General features: G+C 37.8%; 1 protein-coding gene across 1 annotated transcript in view; it reads right to left on the reverse strand.

The window, feature by feature from the left end:
• Positions 1-8,598: 8,598 nt before the first annotated feature.
• The window catches only part of CFAP300 (cilia and flagella associated protein 300), a 28,204-nt gene continuing 14,617 nt past the window's right edge, over positions 8,599-22,185 (reverse strand). The window contains exons 4-7 of the mRNA XM_052653271.1: positions 20,157-20,323; positions 16,651-16,823; positions 9,789-9,855; positions 8,599-8,727 (exon numbers count right to left, since the gene is read on the reverse strand). Of these exons, the coding sequence (XP_052509231.1) occupies positions 8,599-8,727; positions 9,789-9,855; positions 16,651-16,823; positions 20,157-20,323 (536 nt within the window). The remainder of the gene's footprint in view (positions 8,728-9,788; positions 9,856-16,650; positions 16,824-20,156; positions 20,324-22,185) is intronic.

Here is a 22,185-nt window from a genome sequence, read left to right on the forward strand (position 1 = left end):
CCTTTTTAAAAAAGGCAAAATAGAATAGATTACTTATCTAAAACATTTATTAAGTTTTATAAAAGCAGTGTGGAAGGCATGGATCCTGACCCCAAAAGGCTTTGAAGAAAATTACCTTAGGTGGGCTTGCTGCCTATTTAAAACAATAGCAGGAGGTTTAGTTACATGTCCCTTCTGGCCTCCAGCTATTTAATGTCTATAGCTGACTCTTGTACAGTGTGTGGGCTGGGGCTCCAACCCTCCCCACAGTCCAAAAATCTGCAGATAAAATTACACTTGTCCCTTGATTTTACATCTGAGGATTCAACCCACTCAGATCATATAGTACCATGTTGTGTATTTAGTGAATGATAGATGGGTGTGAGCTGTTTGAATCTGTGTTGTTCAAGGGTCCACTGTATATGTATGCAAATGTGTATTCACTGAATGCACCAAATGTTTACTGAAGTGTATTCAGACCCTTTGATTTTCCCTGACATATCAGACATTTCTCAATTCACATCTCAGTTCTTACAGCCCACTCCTAGCTGGTCTCCTAGGCTCCATTTGGCCTTTCCCACTTCAGTCAATTTTCTATCGTTCAAAATCCATTTCCCTCAAGTACCATTTTCACCCTTGATCTTCTATTCAAAACTGTAGTAGATTCCTTGTGTGTACATAAACTAACAAATATGATACAGTCAACAACTTGCATTTGCAAAATAAAAACTTCTCCACACATTACCCATTTCCATTTTTCTCCCCGGATTTCAAGGCCTTCAATTAACTGTTGCCCTTTTATTTCACAGGATTGCTTCTTATTAAATATTTTAAATAGACTTTTTCTAAAAGTTCAAAAACCGGGAACTTGAGAGTCAGCCTCGACTTTTCCAGTTCCCACTTCCCAACCCCCAGTTCAGTCCATCAAAAAGTAATGTTGGTTTGGTTCTGGGTCCAGAAAAACATCTGGAATATATCCACTTCCCTCCATGTATTAGTTTGCTAGGGCTGCCATAACAAAGTATCCCAGACTGTATGGTTTAAACAATAGCAATTTACTTTCCCACAGTTCTGGAGACTAGGAGTCCAACATCAAGGTGTGATAAGGGTTGGTTTCTTCTCAGGATTCTCTTCTTGGCTTATAGATGGCTGTCCTCTTCCAGAGTCTTCACAGAGTCTTCGCTTGCTGTCTGTGTCCTAATCTCCTCTTCTTATAAGGATGCTACTCATATAGGATTAGGGCCCATCAATGTGACCCCATTTTACTTTTTGTTGTTCACTGTCACTAAGTCGTGTCCCACTCTTTGCAACCCCATGCTTGGCAGCATGCCAAGCTACCCTGTCCTCCACTGTCTCTTGGAGTTGTCTCAAATTCAGGTCCATTGAGTCAGTGTTGCTATCTAACCATCTCATCCTCTGTGGTCCCCTTCTCCTTCTGCCTTCAGTCTTTCCCAGCATCAGGGTCTTTTCCAGTGAGTCAGCTCTTTGTATCAGTTGGCCAAAGTATTGGAGTTTCAGCTTCAGCATCAGTCCTTCCAATGAATATTCAGGGTTGATTTCCTTTAGGATAGACTGGGTGGATCTCCTTGCATCCAGTTCAGTTCAGTCGCTCAGTCGTGTCTGACTCTTTGTGACCCCATGGACTGCAGCATGCCAGGCTTCCCTACCCATCACCAACTCCCAGAGCCTACTCAAACTCATGTCCATTGAGTCGGTGATGCCATCCAACCATGTCATCCTCTGTCGTCCCCTTCTCTTCCTGCCTTCAATCTTCCCCAGCATCGGAGTCTTTTCCAACGAGTCAGCTCTTCGCATCAGGTGGCCTAAGTATTGGAGCTTCACCTTCAGCATCAGTCCTTCCCAGGAATATTCAGGACTGATCTCCTTTAGGATGGACTGGTTGGATCTCCTCACAGTTTAAGGGACTCGCAAAGAGTACCACACTTTAAAAGCATCAGTTTTTCAGTGCTCAGCCTTATTTACGCTACAACTCTCACATGTGTATGTGTCTACTGGAAAAACCATGGCTTTGACAATGACAAACCATCACTTTTTTGGCAAAGTGCTGTCTCTGCTTTTTAATATGCTGTCTAGGTTTGTCATAGCTATTCTTCCAAGGAGCAACCATCTTTTAAGTTTATGGCTGCAGTCACCATCTTCAGTGATTTTGGAGCCTAAGAAAATAAAATCTGTCACTGCTTCCGCTTTTTCTCTTCTATTTGCCATGAAGGGATGGGACCAGATGCCATGATCTTAGTTCTTTGAATGTTGGGTTTCAAGTCAGCTTTTTCACTCTCTGCTTTCACCCTCATCAAGAGGCTCTTTAGTTCCTCTTCACTTTCTGCCATTAAGAGTGATATCATCTGCATATCTGAGGCTGTTGATACTTCTCCTGGTAACCTTGATTCCACCTTGTGATTCATCTAGCTCGGTATTTCACATGATGTACTCTGCATATAAGTTAAATAAGCAGGGTGACAGTAGAGAGCCTTTTCATACTCTTTTCCCCATTTTAGCTTAACTACCTCTTTAAAGCCCTTATCTCCAAATACAGTCATATTCTGAGGTACTGAGTATGAGGAGCTTTGGGGAGGACACAAAATTCAGCCAGTAACATACTATCTTCAACAAAACCAACCTAGTCCAAACTGTCTTCATTTCACATTGGACTATGGTAATAGTTTCCCCATGTTGTCTCAAAACCATTTACAAGTTAACAGTCATGGTGACCTTTTGATCTTTTGAAAATGTACATCACTCCCTTGTTTCAAACCTTATAGCAGTTTCTCACTGCACTACCATTAAATTCCAAACTCATTTTATTGGTGAGACATGAGTGATCTTTCTCTTTCCCAGTTTCAACTCATGTCACTCTTGTCTGTTATGCTCTGTCCACAATGACTTCTGTCAATTCCTAGACACACTAAACTCATGTCCCTCCCAGGGCCTCACATACACTGTATTTTTCCTGAGAACATTCTTGGACTAACTATCATTGATTTATTCCCTAGAAAAATCATAATTTATAATTACTTTATGTATTTTATAGTATTTTTTTGTCACTGGATTATAGTGTTTTGGAAGCAGTGATTTTTGGGTTTCGTTTACCACTGTGTTCCCAGGGTTAGCATTGTGCCTGGCACTCAGTGGACATTAGATGAATGATCTGCTTCTCTAAGTGTATCTACTGCTCTATTCAGTTCAGTTCAGTTCAGGTGCTCAGTCGTATCCAACTCTTTGCAACCCCATGGACTGCAGCACGCCAGGCTTCCCTGTCCATCACCAACTCCAGGAGCTTACTCAAACTCATGTCCATCAAGTCAGTAATGCCATCCAGCCATTTCTCATCAAGTGGCCAAAGTATTGGAGCTTCAGCTTCAGCATCAGTCCTTCCAATGAATATTCATCAGTCCTTCCAATGAATATTTCCTTTAGGATGGACTGGTGCATCTCCTTGCAGTCCAAGTGACTGTCAAGAGGCTACTCCAACAATACAGTTCAAAAGCATCAATTCTTCAGTGCTCAGCTTTCTTTACAGCCCAACTGCTCTATTCAAGGAAGTTCATAATCCTACATGTTCTTTCTACCTCCGTACCATAGCCTGAAACGTCTTCTCTGCCTAGAAATCTTTCCCCCCAAGCTAATCCATAACTGTCCTTTCTTTTAAAATGTCCCTCAATTCCCTTCTCAAAGAGTCCTTTCATTATGAATCATCCTTGACTCTGATCTCTCTAGACTCCCTCAGAACTTCAGTGATAAGTTTTATATTTTAAATGTAGGAAGTAAGCAGTTGCTTTATATGGAGGAAGTAAGTAGTTTTAAGCAAAATAAACATTTTATTTTACAATGTGTTAAGAGGATAAAAGGTAATACCTGATAAAAAATTTGGTTGAATGAAAGTTAATTTATATTGTCATAGGTGGTTTCTATTTTACTACTTTCATACATATTTCTAGTAACAAAAAAGATAAGAAAAATAATTTACAGATTCTATTTGTTAAAGCCCAGTAACTTAGTTCTTTCTTTCTAAAAAAAATAAAAAATAAACAGAAATGATAAGTTTCCTTATCATTGATAAGATCAAGACCACCTTGGTCTTCCCTGGTGGCTCAGATGGCAAGGAATCTGCCTGCAGTGCAGGAGACCTGGGTTCAGTCCCTGGATTGGGAAGATGCCCTGGAGGAGGGCATAGCAACCCACTCCAGTATTCTTGCCTGGAAAATCCCATGGACAGAGGAGCCTGGTGGTTACAACATACGGGGTCACAAAGAGTCAGACATGATTGAGCGACTAAAGACACAAGTTTCAACCTTACTGAAATCCAGTTCAGCCTGCCTATCCCAATCCACTGTAACACGTGTGCCAAGTCTCCTGACTTGAAGACTTACATTAGAGGATATCGGGTATACCAGCTACTAAAGTTTGCCAGTTGGACACTGCTAAATGTGGCTTTAAATGCACCTTTTTAGTGCTAATTAATGCAGCTTTTACTGTAAAAGACACATACTTCTCTGTCTTTAATTCTTTCCTTTCATCTATTCTGTCTTTTTTTAAACTAGAGAAGTAGAGAGCAGATGCCCAACTGTGGAGCTGCCCACTAGAATGAATATACATTATCAAGGGAATATACAAAACTCAATGTTCCATCTCATAAAAAAGTCAGAACAATTAAAATAATAATTACCATTTCATACAGATTGAAAATAATAAAAATTATGAGTGTGTCATTTCTCCAGCAAAACTTTAAGTTTCTTGAGAGTAACTGGGTATTTCTCTCATTGCTCCTCACAAATGTTATGGGTTCTAGAATGTAAACTCCCCAGTATAGACATTTTTGTCTTTTTTGCTTATCACTGTATCTGTAGTACCTAGAAGGGCCCACCCAGCACATAGTAAGTAATCAATAAATATTTTTGGAAGAATGAAGGATATTAGTTCTTAACAAACATTTGCTGATTAACTGGATGACTGAAAAGCCTTCAGCCAGTTTTCAGAAACTTCAGACCTAGGTTTTTAAAGTTGTAAGGACCAAAGTTGGTTGAGCATGGGCTGGGGCAGGCAGAATGAACGATTTCCCCTCTCCGACCATAGCTTCCTGACACAGTTCCCACTTCCCAGTTCTTAGTGCCTGAAGTACCCAACACTTCATAATTCACTCAGTAGCTAAGTTTTGGGGGCCATGGTTAATTATTGCCTAATGAGCACTCTATTATTATGTACTTCATGATACCCAGAAAGGTCTCTATTGTTATTAACTCAGATCACTCAATTTTGTGTTTCAACAATTATTATAATCTTCTATTTAAACTTTGGACCTTGAACTTTCTTCATGCCAATTTATAACCGATGGACTAATCTTTCCAGAGTACCGCTTTCATAATCCTACTACCCTGCTCAAAGGTCTTTCATGACTTCTATACATCACCTACTTAAAAGATTTGAATTTCTTAGCTTTGTACCCATAGCCTTCAGTGACCAGGACCCCATTCACTTGCCTTCCCTGTGTTATTACCCAGAACTCCTGGACAGAACTCCTCAGTCCCAGTTAGTCCAGGTGTACTTACGTCCTCCTCAAATCACCTTGTGTTTCAATGTATCTGTATTTATTTGCTTGCTCATGGGTCTTAACAGTCCCAAGTTCTCTGTTATTCAGCCTAGGGGCCTTTTCTGAACGTCAAAATTATAATTCTGTGAGCCTTCTCTCTTTAAGTTACTTTCAGAATTTCTGAAGAATGCTCTCAAATTCTGGAAAACCATTCTGTTGTTGCTTGTCACTATGGTTGTTTTTTTTCACCCCAGAAAAATCCTCCACCCTCAGCTGATTACAGTTGACTCTTTCAAAGCTGGCTTTCACAGGCTGTTACTGTTCTCCAGGGACAATTTTGTCCCAGGCATGTTCCCAGGCTGCATATCTAATCCCACACAGTACAGCTAAATCCAAATTATAGTAGTTTGCAAAATCTTACAAAAGGCTTAGGAACAGCGAGAGGAAATACTGCATTATTGATACTCCTGGTCCTTACTCGCCCACCCTCTGCCCCCCATCTCACACCTGCAGTCACACTTCAAGAGCCAGCTTCTCTCCAGCAAGTGGACTCAATCAGGAAACCGATATTGAGTGTCAACTAAGTGCCAGGCAGTGTGCCACACATTGGGGATGAACCAAATAGACACAGTTCCTGTTTTCAAGACAGATATTAAATAAATTATTACAAATAATTGGGAAAATAATTCTAAGTATGCAAAATGCTGCCAAAGAAATACCTGGAGTACAATTGTAAGTCCTCTACATTCTCTAGTGGCCCGGGGGGAGGGGGGCGTGGAAACCAGTTCCCATCTCTTACAGATGTCTAATCACATTAGTAATGGTATAATCTGTAGAAAAGCAATTCTGACCTTAAGGAAGATAGTATTTTACATTATGCAGACAATTTAGCTCCTAGTTTTTTTATTTCCTCCATGGAGAATGAAAAGAGCCAAAATGCATGAACACTTAAACTATGTTCTTGGTACCATTCTAAGCCCAATATATATTAATTTATATAATTTCCACAATAACCAATGAAGGAGTCCTACTATTTTCCCCATTTCACAGATAAGGCAACTAAGGCACAGAAAGATTGTAACTAGCTCAGTCACACAGCAGGTAATGGCAGAATTAAGAATCCAGGCAATCTGACTGCCAGCCCAAATTCTTTATTACTGGGCTATTACACCTCTCAATATAGAGAATTTCATAATCTTTTCTCAACAGCGCATTCCTATCTTTTGCCTCTGGATGTCCACCCCAGGGCTGGGGTTAGAGCACCCTGCCACATCACGCTTCTCCACTCACTGCACTGTTTCTCCTAGTTGCTGACAGCCCACTAGTTCCTCTATAGAAGCCAGAGGAGACCCTTCCTAGGTCTTCACAGGAATCACTTCTATCTCTGAATTCATGTACAATCACTGTGCACAGACACACTCTTACAGATTATGTTCTCTACTAGGTTTACAGCAAGTATATGTTTCCCCAAAGTAAACAGCACAGTGCCTTGTAAATTGGTACTCAGAATTATTAAGAGAGGGTCCCTGGGTTGTAGGGGTCTGTATGATAGGCAGCAAAGTCAGTGGCAAATGGACATTTTAGTTCTTGAGTTTATGTTTTTATGATTTTTTTTAAAAAAAGTCTATGGAGAAGCCAATGGCACCCCACTCCAGTACTCTTGCCTAGAAAATCCCATGGACGGAGGAGCCTAGTGGGCTGCCATCCATGGGGTTGCATAGAGTCGGACAAAACTGAAGCGACTTGGCAGTGGCATGGATGTTAAGACCATATCTGGAAAATATTCTTTCAATAAACATTTAACATACCAAAGCATTGTGCTAAGTATTAGAAGTAAAACTGACTCTCTTTCCTGAACTATATACCTAAATTGCCAGCTGCCTTCCAGGTACAACCACAGGTTCAAATCCAAGACTATTATCCTGATTCCTGCAACTCAGAAACGCATATTCCAAACAGCTCTTCCTCAGGGTTTCAGCATTTCTTGCAGGCTCTCCATCATCATGTTTGGGGTATATGTCAATCATTAAAAAGATCAAAGTTATATATTCATTGTATGAAGGTAATGAGGGGCTTCCCTAATAGCTCAGTTGGTAAAGAATCAGCCTGCAATGCAGGACACCCTGGTTCAGTTCCTGGGTTGGGAAGATCTGCTGGAGAAGGGATAGGCTACCCACTCCATTATTCTTGGGCTTCCCTGGTGGCTCAGCTGGTAAAGAATCTGCCTGCAATGTGGGAGACCTAGGTTCAATCCCTGAGTTGGGAAGATCCCCTGGAGAAGGGAAAGGGTATCCATTCCTGTATTCTGGCCTGGAGAATTCCATGGACTTTATATAGTTCATGGGGTCGCAAAGAGTTGGGCATGACTGAGTGACTTTCACTTTCAATGAAGGGACAGTACTAAGACACCCTGTACTTTACTCATCTGCCAACCTAATAATACAATGAGGGCAACTCTCTTTGTTTATACAGCTCTTGAATTAGTGGTGGGGCAGCTCCAATTTTATTACATAATAAAAGAGTTTTCAATTATGCTCAGAACATTATTTTTTTTTATTGAGAATTTTAAGTGGGACAAATGAAACAAAGGAATTGTTATGCTTTTCACAGTTCCAGAAACAAATCTTCATACAATGAACAAACATAATTAAATGAAACTTAAATTTTAAAAGCTAATGATTCACATTAATGATTCATGGTTAGACATGTTTAGTTTTCTCTCACAATTTCAATCCAGAATTAATTGGCTTCTAAATAAAATGCATGGAATATTGAAGACTCACTTGAAAGTTAATGTAACAAATATGAACAAGATTTTTAGTTCTTTGTGACTTTCTGTAAAAATTCCATAACTGTATTGGTGTAGATTACGTTAGAGATAAAATTTGGTTCCTGTGCTGGTATTCTACAAAAATTTAAAGAAAAGCATCTTGGTATTTGTTTTCTTCTCCTCTACACAGGTTCTTTACATTTTACTTGAATTAACTTGCAGAGTAAATGTTTATCTGTAAATCAGTGTTAAAATAAAAAATTGGTAAAGAAAAAACAGTAAGTATAGATAACCTGAAAAAATATTAAGACACTTCCCCCACGCCATAACAGTGGTATAAAACATGAACATGACGCTTAATAGGATCCACAATAAAGTAAGAAAATGTCTGTTCATGACTCTTTGTTGAAGGGTAGCACACACCAACAGAATCCTGAAAAAGATAAACTTATTTAATATACAGCTACATTTAAATAATAGTCAACACATTTAGCTATTATGTATTTTCTATTAAAATATCATGAAACACATATAAAATCTTTGACAATAAGTCGGACAGCACAGTCTACTATGCCAACAATACATATACACTATACACACATGCATACTTCTTGACCTTAAGGAATTTATAATCCAGAGAAAATTCTATCTTTTAAAAAAGTGCTAATATAGAAAAAAAAGTTTTGCATTTTTCTTCTATCTTCGCTTTTGTTAGAACACAGTCTATACATACTATTTGGGCTGGGACTATGTTTCCTTTGTTTAACCCTGGACCCTAGCCCAGCACAGTAGCTGATACACAGTAGGAATTTTAAAAATAATTATTCAGTGATTGAATAGTTACAAACTGCTTCATATGTATAATAATATTTTGTGCAGTGCTAAAATTCAAGTCTCAGATTCTGTGATATAAAAACATTTATGTCATTCTTATTTGTCCTATAAATTATGGTTTGACAAGTTTAAGGAACTGTGTTCTACCTCATCTGAGCTACAGATTTAGCTCTCAAATAAGAAGTAACTATTATTAGGCATGGATAACAGAAAAGCTGGTGGGGAAAGTTCATCCCATTCTCCAAATAAAGCATAGCTCATCAACTTTTAAGAGAAAACTATTAAGTTTATGTTAACTATGTTCTGTGCATACATGTATGAAGTGAAAAAGTAAAAGTGTTAAGTCATTCAGTCACGTCCAGCTCTTTGGAAGACCCCGTGGACTGTAGCCCGCCAAGCTCCTCTGCCCATGGAATTCTCCTGGCAAGAATACTGGAGTAGGTAGCCATTCCCTTCTCTAGGAGATCTTCCCAATCCAGGGACTGAACGTGGGTCTCCTGCATTGCAGGCTTATTCTTTACTGCCTTAGCCACCAAGGAAGTGTATACACATATATGTTCTCTTAACCATGTCTCTCCTAGTTGCTAACTCCAGTTACAACAATTCTAAAATAACAAGTAATTAAATTGATTGGCTGCAAATTTCCCCCTCAACACTTACATATGCTGTAACTTTAAAAATAGAAGAGGTAATTTGTATTTTCTTGGTTTGAGGATTCTTCCGAACACTAAAATAGGGGGGAAAAGGGAACATTTTAAAATTCAGCAAACACTAGCATAATATATTTAAGATACTGATCCCTTTTAGTACTTGGGTGTCCTCATTCACATATAACATGGAAATATAAAATATCTAATTAAGTAGTTTGAAAAGGATGGCACCTGTGGTTTCAGTAAGGTTGACTGAACTGAAGTTGCAGAAAATGGAATTTTTCAGTTGGAGGGTTTGAGGTTAGTTTGAGACTCAGATGATAAAAGCACTCTTAGGCCAGAGACAATTACTGACAAACAAGAACAGGTTAAAGTTAGACTTAAGGGTAAACAGCTGAAAGGGGTAGATAAAAGCATACTAAAGACTTAAACAGCCTGAACATAAATGCCAGTTTTGTCACCAATTTGTTATTCTACTTTTAGCAAGATTAACCTTTCTCAACATCAGTTTTCTCATATGTGAACTCATGATATGGTTCCTTTTAGGATTATATGAGAATTAGGATTATATGAGATATTAAGAATAATATCTATGAAAACTATTTGTTAAATCATGTATTGCTAAATTAAAATCACTTTCTCTCCTAGCTCTCTTTCATTTATTCTCCCCACAAAAGATAATCTTTAGTAACATATATTGCAGAAGCAAACTGAAGATTGGGGAAATAGGTGACTTAATTTATATATAAATAAATACATGTTAAATTTATAATGCTTTACAATCTGCAAAAAAATTTTTATACTTTACTTCACATAAAGATCACACAACTCAGTGAGGTAGGCATCATTTTGCCGATTTTATAGACAATAGAACTAGAGAAGTCAAGTGATATATTTAAGACATTCCAACTAAAAGTGACATTTCTGGAAATAGAATGTAGGTGATACAGAGTCCAGTTTTCTTTCTCTACATTTCACCTGTTTATCCTATACTTATGTTATATAAATTCATATGCATCAAAGGTATTGTTCATGTGTTATGTGTATAGTTTAAATTTAAAGGAAGGGAACCCTCTTCACTTTGTCAGGTGAGATTATTGCTTTCCCTTCACTATGTATGTAAAAAAATGGGGGAAAAGAAAGACGAGCAGGAAGAAGGGGGACTCTGGGGGAGGGTATGCATGCACATTTGTGTTTGAGCTTGGGTACCTGTTGGAGGTGGCCCCAGACTATTTCAGGGTTTAGGGCTTAAGATTATTAGGTAGTTTTCATCTCAAAAACATTTCACTAAAATTTAAACCCAGGAATCATGCAATTATATTGATTTCTATCAATTTCTGTAACATGAATTGAGGTCATCTTCTTTCATTTCTAATGCCTAAGATACACTGCTTGAAAGCTGGAGACTACATTTAAAACTTCTTGCTTATCATAGGGAAGCCTATAACCACTACATATAAAACATTTATATATACCTACATGACCACCCAGATTAAAATACAGAATCTATCTATAGTTATATCTAATTTTAAATCTTGATCTGGAGGTGGTTATATGGGTATAAACATATATAAAAATTCACTGAGCTTATGTGTACTATGATTTGTTGAGATTACTGTATGCAAATTACTCCTTAGTTTAGAAAAGTCTAAAAAAACACCCTTGTAAATGTCTGTGCCTATCAGATGAACTTGGAGGAAAATTTAGTATTTGATACTACATGAAATAATCACTTACCACCTACAAACACGTACCAAAGATGTCTCACTTTTAAAAAGAAACTACATTGGTACACTATTAGAAGTTGGTACCTAATAGATATTAATATTATTCCACTTTACTACCTCTGATCCTATATTACTGATACTTTAAAATATCTCTAAGACAATTTGCCTGATTTTTTACAGATCAAGCAAAGTACAGTATTATCTGTCCTATATCTCATAAGAAAAAAAAGAAAAGGAAACATAAAGTGATATTCATTTGTGCCCTGATACAATCGCATTGTATCAGATTTTTAGCACTCACTAAGTCACTCTTCAAAAACTGGTTCCAAATAGGGAAAGGAGTACGTCAAGGCTGTATATTGTCACCCTGCTTATTTAACTTACATGCAGAGTACATCATGAGAAACACTGGGCTGGATGAATCACAAGCTGTGAACAAGACTGCCAGGGGAAATATCAATAACCTCAGATATGCAGATGACACCACCCTTATGGCAGAAAGTGAAGAAGAACTAAAGAGCCTCTTGATGAAAGTGAAAGAGGAGAGTAAAAAAGCTGGCTTTAGCTCAATGGTGTGATCACTCACTTAGAGCTAGACATCCTGGAATGTGAAGTCAAGTGGGCCTTAGAAAGCATCACTATGAACAAAGCTAGTGGAGGTAATGGAATTCCAGTTGAGCTCTTTCAAATCCTGGAGGATGATGCTGTAAAAGTGTTGCACTCAATATGCCAGCAAATTTGGAAAACTCAGCAGTGGCCACAGGACCTGAAAAGGTCAGTTTTCATTCTAATCCCAAAGAAAGGCAGTGCCAAAGAATGCTCAAACTACCACACAACTGTAATCATCTCACACACTAGTAAAGTAATGCTCAAAATTCTCCAAGCCAGGCTTCAGCAATATGTGAACTGTGGACTTCCAGATGTTCAAGCTGGTTTTAGAAAAGGCAGAGGAACCAGAAATCAAATTGCCAACATCCACTGGATCATGGAAAAAGCAAGAGAGTTCCAGAAAAACATCTATTTCTGCTTCTGACTATGCCAAAGCCTTTGACTGTGTGGATCACAATAAACTGTGGAAAATTCTGAGAGAGATGGGAATACCAGACCACCTGACCTGCCTCCTGAGAAAACTATATGCAGGTCAGGAAGCAACAGTTAGAACTGGCCATGGAACAACTGGTTCCAAATAGGAAAAGGAGGACGTCAAGGCTGTATATTGTCACCCTGCTTATTTAACTTCTATGCAGAGTACATCATGAGAAACGCTGGACTGGAAGAAGCACAAGCTGGAATCAAGATTGCCGGGAGAAATATCAATAACCTCAGATATGCAGATGACACCACCCTTATGGCAGAAAGTGAAGAGGAACTAAGAAGCCTCTTGAACGTGAAAGAAGAGAGTGAAAAAGTTGGCCTAAAGCTCAACATTCAGAAAACTAAGATCATGGCATCTGGTCCCATCATTTCATGGGAAATAGATGGGGAAACAGTGGAAACAGTATCAGACTTTGTTTTGGGGGGCTCCAAAATCACTGCAGATTGCGGCCATGAAATTAAAAGATGCTTACTCCTTGGAAGGAAAGTTATGACCAACCTAGATAACATATTAGCAAAGACATTACTTTGCCAACAAAGGTTCATCTAGTCAAGGCTATGGTTTTTCCTGTGGTCATATATGACTGTGAGAGTTGGACTGTGCAAAAAGCTGAGTGTTGAAGAATTGATGCTTTGGAACTGTGGTGTTGGAGAAGATTCTTGAGAGTCCATTGGACTGCAAGGAGATTCAAACAGTCCTTCCTAAAGGAGATCAGTCCTGGGTATTCATTGGAAGGACAGATGCTAAAGCTGAAACTCCAATACTTTGGCCACTTAATGCAAAGAGCTGACTCATTGGAAAAGACTCTGATGCTGGGAGGGATTGGGGGCAGGAGGAGAAGGGGACAATAGAAGATGAGATGGCTGGATGGCATCACTGACTGGATGGACATGGGTTTGGGTACACTCCAGGAGTTGGTGAATGACAGGGAAGCCTGGCGTGCTGCAGTCCATGGGATCACAAAGAGTCAGACACGACTAGGCAACTGGACTGAACTGAAGTCACTCTTCAGGTACCATGGTTTTTAAGGATGTTGGAACATAAGTTCCACATAGAAATTTATGTGGAAATAATCATATTTTAAAAAATATGATTAGGGAATTCCCTCATGATCCAGTGGTTCAAACTTGGTACTTTCTCTGCTGAGGGTCCTTGTTTGATCCTTGGCTGGGGAACGAAGCTCCTGCAACCCTCACAGCACAGCCAAAAAAAAAAAATTGGATGTTAACAGTATGATTATATTAATTATTTAGAAATAAAATAATATGATGATTGATTTCTTATCAATATCATTTGTGCTAATTTCTAAGGATTTGTCCCATATTGATTCTAAATGTCATGGTGTACAGAACATTCTAGCTAGCTCTGCTCATTTTAAGAAACAATAATCCTATTGCTTAATAAGCATCAGAAGGCCATAATCTAAGCCTAAACCAGTTCAAATCATAAATCTAGGGGAGATATGTAGTTTGGGGAACCTCTCCAAAATATCTGACAAGAGTGTGTTTAATGTCTAAAACAGGAAAGACAGAGAGGCACTGTTAGTAGTATAGAATTATTTCTAAGACAGTTTTGAAATGTAATGAAACAATTGATTGTTTACTCTGATAAAATGATTTTAAAGTATTGCCTATATGATTTAAAGAACCCATAATCCTTGAAAATAAGGCATTTCCCAAAACATTTAAAAGATGTCTATTATAGGAGTTATATTAATAATTATGGATGAGGGAAAAAATACCTTAAGAATGTTTTTATCCTTTTGTTTGAGCTAGAGACCTCTAAAAATCAGGCTCTGTAATGTGCCGTCAATATCTACTGATACAAATGTAAGGGATCAACTTTTTTGATAGAATTAAATAGTAACAATGTTTACCTGCAAGTGCAGGTTAGATACTGTAAGGTAGCCACTGCATGTATAATTAGAAAGAGAGCAGATATTTTTCTAAAGCAGATAAAAACACCCAAATTTCAAGTAAAGCAACAGAAAAAAAATATTCTTGCATAAGTTAGCTTGTACAAATGACACAACTAGATATGTAGCTCAGAATTCTGAGAAATTACTGATGATATTTCAAGTCCCACCTGTGCTTTCTCTACTTCTATATCCCTTGATAATGGCTATGTTGAACCACCTATATCTTTATCTTAATCAAGATTTTTATTCTAATCATAATTTTCTACTGAAATTGCATTGAGAAGACAATTTTATATCTTTTCCTCATTCACCAAAGAAACTCATAAGCATGCTTAAACTTGGATCATTGAGAGAAATATTTACTAGTTCTCAAAGAAAAGTAATGCTCTAACTGGCTAGTCTTCTCATTCTCCCTAGAATGACAGACTTGGGGTGCATCGCCCCTGAATTGGGAACAGACTGCCCTCCTGTTTGCTGGCCCTTGTGGACTCCATTCCATCAAGAAATTCTAGAACACGTGTACCCACACTGACAATGTCTTCTTTTGAACTTCTGAGGTTTTTATTACAGTATAAAGAACTATAAACATTTGCCTATACATAACTGAACATTGGATTATATCAAAAATATTTACTTATAAAATATTTTAAGCAATTACTTTATTATTATTTCCTATGTTAACTTGTAATTTCCTTGAGGTCAGAGACCACCTGATGACGCCTGTCGCACTCCTGAGTGCCTCCTGATGACTCCTCAGGGCCTGCCAGGGTTCCGTGCCTAACATTAACACTTGCTGGTGGCCTAATCAAGTGAGTCCATGGATAAGTTCCTATTCTTTGTATACGATGTCATGAATTTTGCCTACTCATTTTATGAGTGGCCATTACTCTGAGTCATACATTTCTTAGCACCCTCAAAACAGAGAAGAGAATCACAAGAATTCAAGGAAGAGACTGTGGGAAAAAACTGTAGTTTCTGTGATGTTTAGGTTCTGAAGTTGTTTCAAGTATCTCTACCAGAACCTCTTCCTCCACAGCACATGGCAGTGAGGAATTCCACAGGTTCCTGTGGCTGGTGGGGGCAGCACACTGTGGTGGCCGTGGTGTGTGTGTGTTTGGCGTATGCTGAGGAGTATCTAGCGGGAGTGCTAGAAGTCGTAAGTTTTCATGGGCTGCAAATGATAAGAATATGTTTGATGTAGGTATGTGCATGCTGCTTCTGAAACTGTTTTTGTAATTTCTCTTCTAATAATCATTATGAATTGACACAATAACTGTTTCATAAAAATCAGAAACAGATAATAGAAATATTTTTTAAAAACTGTATCAGAAATAAACTCAGTAGAGTAACTCAACCAGGCAGTTTGTTGTACAGCTGTATGACATGTGTAATGGTTATGAGAATCAAGATGTTGAGGATAAGTAAAGTAATAAGAGTCTGATGGGAAGCTAGTTCTACTGTTTGCCTATGAAAGTAAAAATTTGTAACCAAATTCTGGGAACCTTTGCTTTTTACTTTTTCCTATCCTGTATGCCTATAAACATGATCCAACATCTTCATCATTGAAAAACCCAACCATAGAATGTTCACTCAAATTAAAAAATATATCAAAGTTCTTATCCTCACGTGATCTTCAAAAAGAAAAAAAAGCCCTAGTGCAATACCAAAAACAAACCTAGGATTAATTTTGAAAAGATAAACACCTTGGTGAAAATTCTTCCCCCTCCTTAGAACGAAGGTAATGTTTTTACTATTATTTATTAGTATTAGTCAACCAAATTCAAACATCCTGAGGGATCTCATGTCTCCCTGAGATTTAAAAGGAGGCCTGGGGGGGAAAGGGAGACCTGGAAGACAGCAGTTGCCAGTAAGGGATAGAGTGAGTGACAGGCCTGGCTGAGGAAAGGTCAAGGGGCAGAAGAGAGAACTGAGGACCAAAACAGGGTCAGGGAGATGAAATGTTCTAGTTTGGAAGTGAAGAAGGAGGCTCTGAGGAGAGAGCCAGAGTAGTGCTATTTTTATTCACTTTGGTTATTAATAGATCCACAAGTGGAGGCTGGGTAATCTTACCAGAGTTAAATAATTTCCTCTGCTAACCAGAGATTTACATATTGTAATAGAGCAACATTACCTCACTAGATCCTTATAGATAAGTTTTGTTGTTTCCAGATATGGATTAATTACATCTTCATATTGACAAAGGGCTCCACCAAGGCAAAGATGTTTGAAAAGACAAAACAGGAACTCTTCTCTATCTGGTTGGCTGAATACTTCATATTTTTCTGAGTCTTCCACTAGCAAAACCTATATAAGATGATAAAATTCATCTTAATGTAACATAATTCGAGGTTCTAATTTTTATGCTTTCAAAAGTTTCAATTTATATGTTTAAAAGTGATTTTAGACCTATTTTAAGAACCAATCCTGAGGCCATGGAGAAGGAGATCTGTAAGACCTGTGCTTATTTTCCCTCCATTAGTTAATGACACTCAGTGAAAGGAATAAATCTAAGCCCAAGCCTTCTCTTCTGTTGCTTTCTTTGTTCTAGTTTAATCTTTCGTAATTTTGTGCTACTGCAATTTTAGTCTTGAGTCACTGTGAATCTCATTTGGAAACAATGGGAGTATAAATAAATGGAGAAACTTTTCCATCATAGTCTTTGCTTCCACCAAGAAACTAAACAAAAATGTTCATTTTCTAAGCCCTCTCATAGTGTTTGGATTACTACTTTCTTTATGCCTGCAGTTACACCATTTTGAACTATTGTGGTAGCTGGAGCCTCATAATCACCTCTCTTTTTTTCCTGTTCTCCTCTAATAATATCACCTTACACATCACCAACCTACATGGACTCTTGCTCTCTTGTGCCCTTGCTACCTCTTTCGGAAAACAGTTTGGCTAGCTCTGATGTGGAAGATTTTCTTACAACATTGTGCATTACAGACAATTGCTTAATTTGTTGACTGTGGTGGACATAAACAGGTGATGAATGTACACTACAAAATATATTCCTTTTTATTGAATTGCTTATACACCACTTACTTGAAAAAAGAATATAAAGGAAGCTAACAATAAAATATAGATACACTAAGATAAAAATAATAAGAAACAAAAGAATGTAACCAAGACATAAATTGGGAAGAGAAAATAAATACACAGAAGAACTCTAGATGGAGAAAAGCTATAAAAATTGTGTGTAACACTTAATACTGCCATACAGGTAAAGGAGGGACACATGAGTCATAACAATCACAGTCTAGAAGTAAGAAGCACATTTTTATTAGGAAAATTGATTAAACTTAACCATTTTATTTACCTTTATCTCAAATGAAAATCACTCCAAGGTCATTACATAAAGAGGCATTTAAAAGTAATAAACTTTATGGTACTGTTTGTATATAATTTACTTATAATGACTTGATGAGAGCCAAAGTATATACGGTAAAAGATAGGTGCGGGCTTCCCCGCTGGCTCAGTGGTGAAGAATCCGCCTGCCAACGCAGGAGACATGAGTTTGATCCCTGGTCTGGGAAGGCCGCACATGCTGCAGAGCAACTAGGCCCGTGCACCACAACTACTGAGTCTGTGTTCTAGAGCCCGGGAGCCACAACCACTGAGTCTACCTGCTGCAACTCCTGAGGCCCACACACCCTAGAACCCGCGTTCCACCGCAAGAGAAAGCCTGCATACTGCAACCAAAGAGTAGCCCCTGCTTGCTGCAAGTAGAGAAAAGCCCACCTAGCAACGAAGATGCAGCACAGCTATAAATAAAAAAATAAATAAAATAGTAAAAAAAGAGAGGAAGTGGTCTACAGTTTATTATTCTGTGTGCCACATGTAACACTTGTACATCTCCCCTCCAGCTCTTCCTCCCTCTCTATAAGGAAATGATATGATACTGAAACCCAGGTTTTGCAGCTGCTTAAAGCTCTGGCCCTTAAAGAACAGTTCACACATTTCTAACACAAGGACTCTCATATACTGAACTGATTAGGCTGTGCAATTAAAAGATTGTAATAGTAAAATTTTGTAGTGAATGTTAAAACAATAATGCTTTATGTCTGATCTCCCTGTTTGTTCACATACAGACCTGTTCAGTTGTGTCGCCCTCCAAGAATAGATATGCAATAGTTAACGAGTCCAACTTCTGAGCCAGTCAGGAAGGATACTATGATCAGTTCTTACCTGAGAGCTGGCCTACAGAATCTGTGTTGCTACACAGTGGGAGGGACCTTTCCAGTTCAGGCTAAAGCTAGAAGCTATTTATATATGTATTTTTTAGCCAGAAAGCAACAAAGTTAAATAAAGCCTTCTCAGTTGCCACAGAATGGCAAAGAACACAAAAGCAAAACATAGAGGCAAGCAGCAAAAAACATGGAGCCCAACACTTCCTGAATAGAGGTGCTATTCACCGCAAGAAATAAAACAGGCAGCAACTGATGGTTTTGCAGAGTATTCTGTTGAAAACCAAATCCTTTTGAAAAGTCCATTGCTGAGGCTCTCTCTATAGATGTGAGAGCATAGGAATGAGAGTTCTTTTAGGTACTGTTTTAGTGAAGATCAATATATAGACTGGTGGGATGCCCTCTGGTCTCCTTCAGATAAGATTTCTGTGTCCAGAATGGTATATGAATGGCTTCCCTAGTTCATTTTTATCTGATTTATAATACATTAGACTTGTACATCTCTCTTAATGTAAAATAATAATAATAGTAATTAGTAGTAGTAGTTAATATTATTGAAAGATTACTAAGTGTTGGGCATTGTACAAAGCATTTTAAATGCATTATCTAACAAAATTCTTACATTATTCTGATTTCATATATGAAACTGAAGCTTAGAGAGGTTAAGTATGACCATGATTAAGTGGCATAGCCTGAATTGGAACCTACATCTATTTGACAGCCCTAAATTTTTACCACCTTGTAAATAATAATAATTCATTTCAACAGGATTTCATAAAATGCTTTCTCAACTCACTTTCTCAGCAATTTTAGGAAGAGAGTAGAATGGGCATTTTAATTTCCATAGAGTATAGATAAGATCTTGAGGCTCAAGATACTGAATGACTTGCCTAAGGTTATTATTCTCTTGTAAATAATAAATCAGGAATTAGGTGAATAATCCATGTCTTCTGATGTCAAGTTTAGTACAACTCTCATTAAAACAAAAATTAAATTGGTTAATCAACTAGCTTTTTGATCTCAGCAATGAGATTGACAGATTATTTCACTCCAGGGATGTTTTTAAATACTCATTTCACATGTTAAGGGAAAATTTGAAAGAAAAATAGTCATCAACTTAATAGGCCAGTGTTTCTTGAGCTCAGGCTTTACTGACATTATGGGCCAGATAACTTTGTTTTGGGGACTGTCCTGTGCATTGTATGGTGTTTAACATTATCCCTGGTCTCTACCCGTTAGATGTCAGTAAAACCCCACTGAGAACTAATGAAATACAAATAAACAAGTTGATAAGAAAAGTGCCATTCAAGAAGACACCTACATGCAATGATTATTACTGATCATTATTCATTGATAAGAGGTATTTTATGGGTTTTAGGCAGGCAGAAGTTTTTGACATTAAGCACTTCCTGAAATGAAATTCTATTGTGAAAATTTTAAATTCTGTACTTACTTTTCGTAACTCATCAGAAATAAGGAAGGGATCACAAAAAGAATCTAGACATTTAACAATATAGCCATTGTCTCGTACAATAGCTTCATCATATAACCGATTAAAAAATGACATTGAAAGCTGTGTGCAAGGAACGTTTATAGCTTCAACTTTTTTCACTTCAGTTCCTGAAGAAAGAGATATAAAAATTAATTTAGTATTCTCAATTACTTCCAAAACAAATATCACTATTCAGAGATTCTAAGAATTAACAAAAAATGACGTATGTTTTGATATATTTGAAAGTCACATTAGTTTAGGGATTTTATTAAATTCTTATTTAAATTTCACCATTTCAGGCCTAGATGAAGGATATGTAAATTAGAAAATATCAATACTTGAAAATGAAATACATTTATTGGGTAGCAGGAGGTTCTTAGATCACTTTTAATGAATGATATCAGAACTACCTGTAAAAACATAGAAATTGCTTCATATGATTTTAGATTTGTATTACGTTTAATGTTTTATAATTCATAATACAAAAATTTTAATCAATGTAACAAGTGTGTTTCTAAAGTCATTGAGGGTGTTTTGAAACTATTTCTCTCCATTAAAAAATTTCCTCCTCTGATCTCACTGACATTGTTTATTACAAAAAAAGTTTTCTCCAAGCCAAGGTAAATTTTGAACCAGGTCCTACTCAAGTTGTTACAAGTATGGAATTAGAGAAATTTGAAATCTATTGTTCTAATCTGGTATTCTATTTTTCTCTTTCAGCTTTAGTTCTTCCCCCTTCCAAACATACACTCCCTCCCTGACATTTCCAGAATGTGTCTTTCAGGAATATATTTTCCATTAGTAGAGGTTCTATTAAGTGATAGAAAGATATAAAGATTAAGGTGAATTTTTTTATTATTGCCTCAGTGAATCACTCAGTCAGTTTCTCTCTTTTATGCACCTACATATGAACACGCACTCACTCAGATATAAAGGGATGGGGCTCTCCTTGTTCAAAGTTCTAGGAAGACTGCAGACTTAGACATGGTATGTCCTCTCCCCAATATCTTTGCTGGATCTCTGATCTGAGAAGCAGTTTGAGCTTGAGAAGAGTAATATTGGTGATTATTTGCAGTTCCTCTCTCTTGTCCACCCAGAGTCCTGGCTAGGAACTATTGCTCTCGTTCTGATCCTGAGCTGGGCTACTGTGGAGGCAAGAAGACTGTCTGGAGCCAAGAACTTGTGTGTGAGTCACTCAGCTGTGTCTGACTCTTTGTGACCCCATGGACACAAGGCTTCCCTGGTGGCTCAGATGGTAAAAAAAAAACTGTGTTTGCCTCAGTTATTTCAAAATCTTTGCTGCTAAGAAAAGCTTCTTTTGTTTCAGGGGCAAAATTCTCTGGGGGATTAAAGTGAAAAGAAGATCCTAGAAAGTGATAAAGTAGGTCTGAGCAATATTAGAAAACCAAAGAACAGCAGTATAAAACCAGACAATCTTTGAACATGAGTCGGTGGCCACAGGATGAGGGACTGACACTGGGCAACTTGCCACTTTAATAAACCTACCCTTGGTCTGATGTGGGGAGTGGCAGGAGGGTAGGGATGGTGAGAGAACGTAATTAAATTCAAACCACTTAGTCTGAGACACAGAAATAGCATTTGCTATGGACTGAACTGTGTCCATCCAAAACTCATAATGTTAAAACCCTGTCCCCCAAAGTGATGGTACTTTGAGATGGAGCCTTTGGAGAAAGTAATGAGGTCACAGTGGGTTAGGAGGACCTCAACATATGAAGTTTGAAGGGACACAATTCAGTCCATAGGCTTCTGCCCTTGTCCCCCTCCCAAATTTATTTCATCCTGACAACCTCAAAAGTCTCAATTCATTCTGGCATCAACCAAAAAGTTTAAAGTCCAAAGTGCCATCTAAATCGGATATGGGTAAGACTCGAGGTATAATTTGTCCTGAGGCAAAATTCCTCTCCAGCTATGAACCTGTGAAATGAGACATTACAGGCTTCCAGAATACAATGGTGGGACAGGCATAGGA

Source organism: Budorcas taxicolor, chromosome 15 (genome assembly GCF_023091745.1).
Source record: "Budorcas taxicolor isolate Tak-1 chromosome 15, Takin1.1, whole genome shotgun sequence".
NCBI lineage: Eukaryota > Metazoa > Chordata > Mammalia > Artiodactyla > Bovidae > Budorcas > Budorcas taxicolor.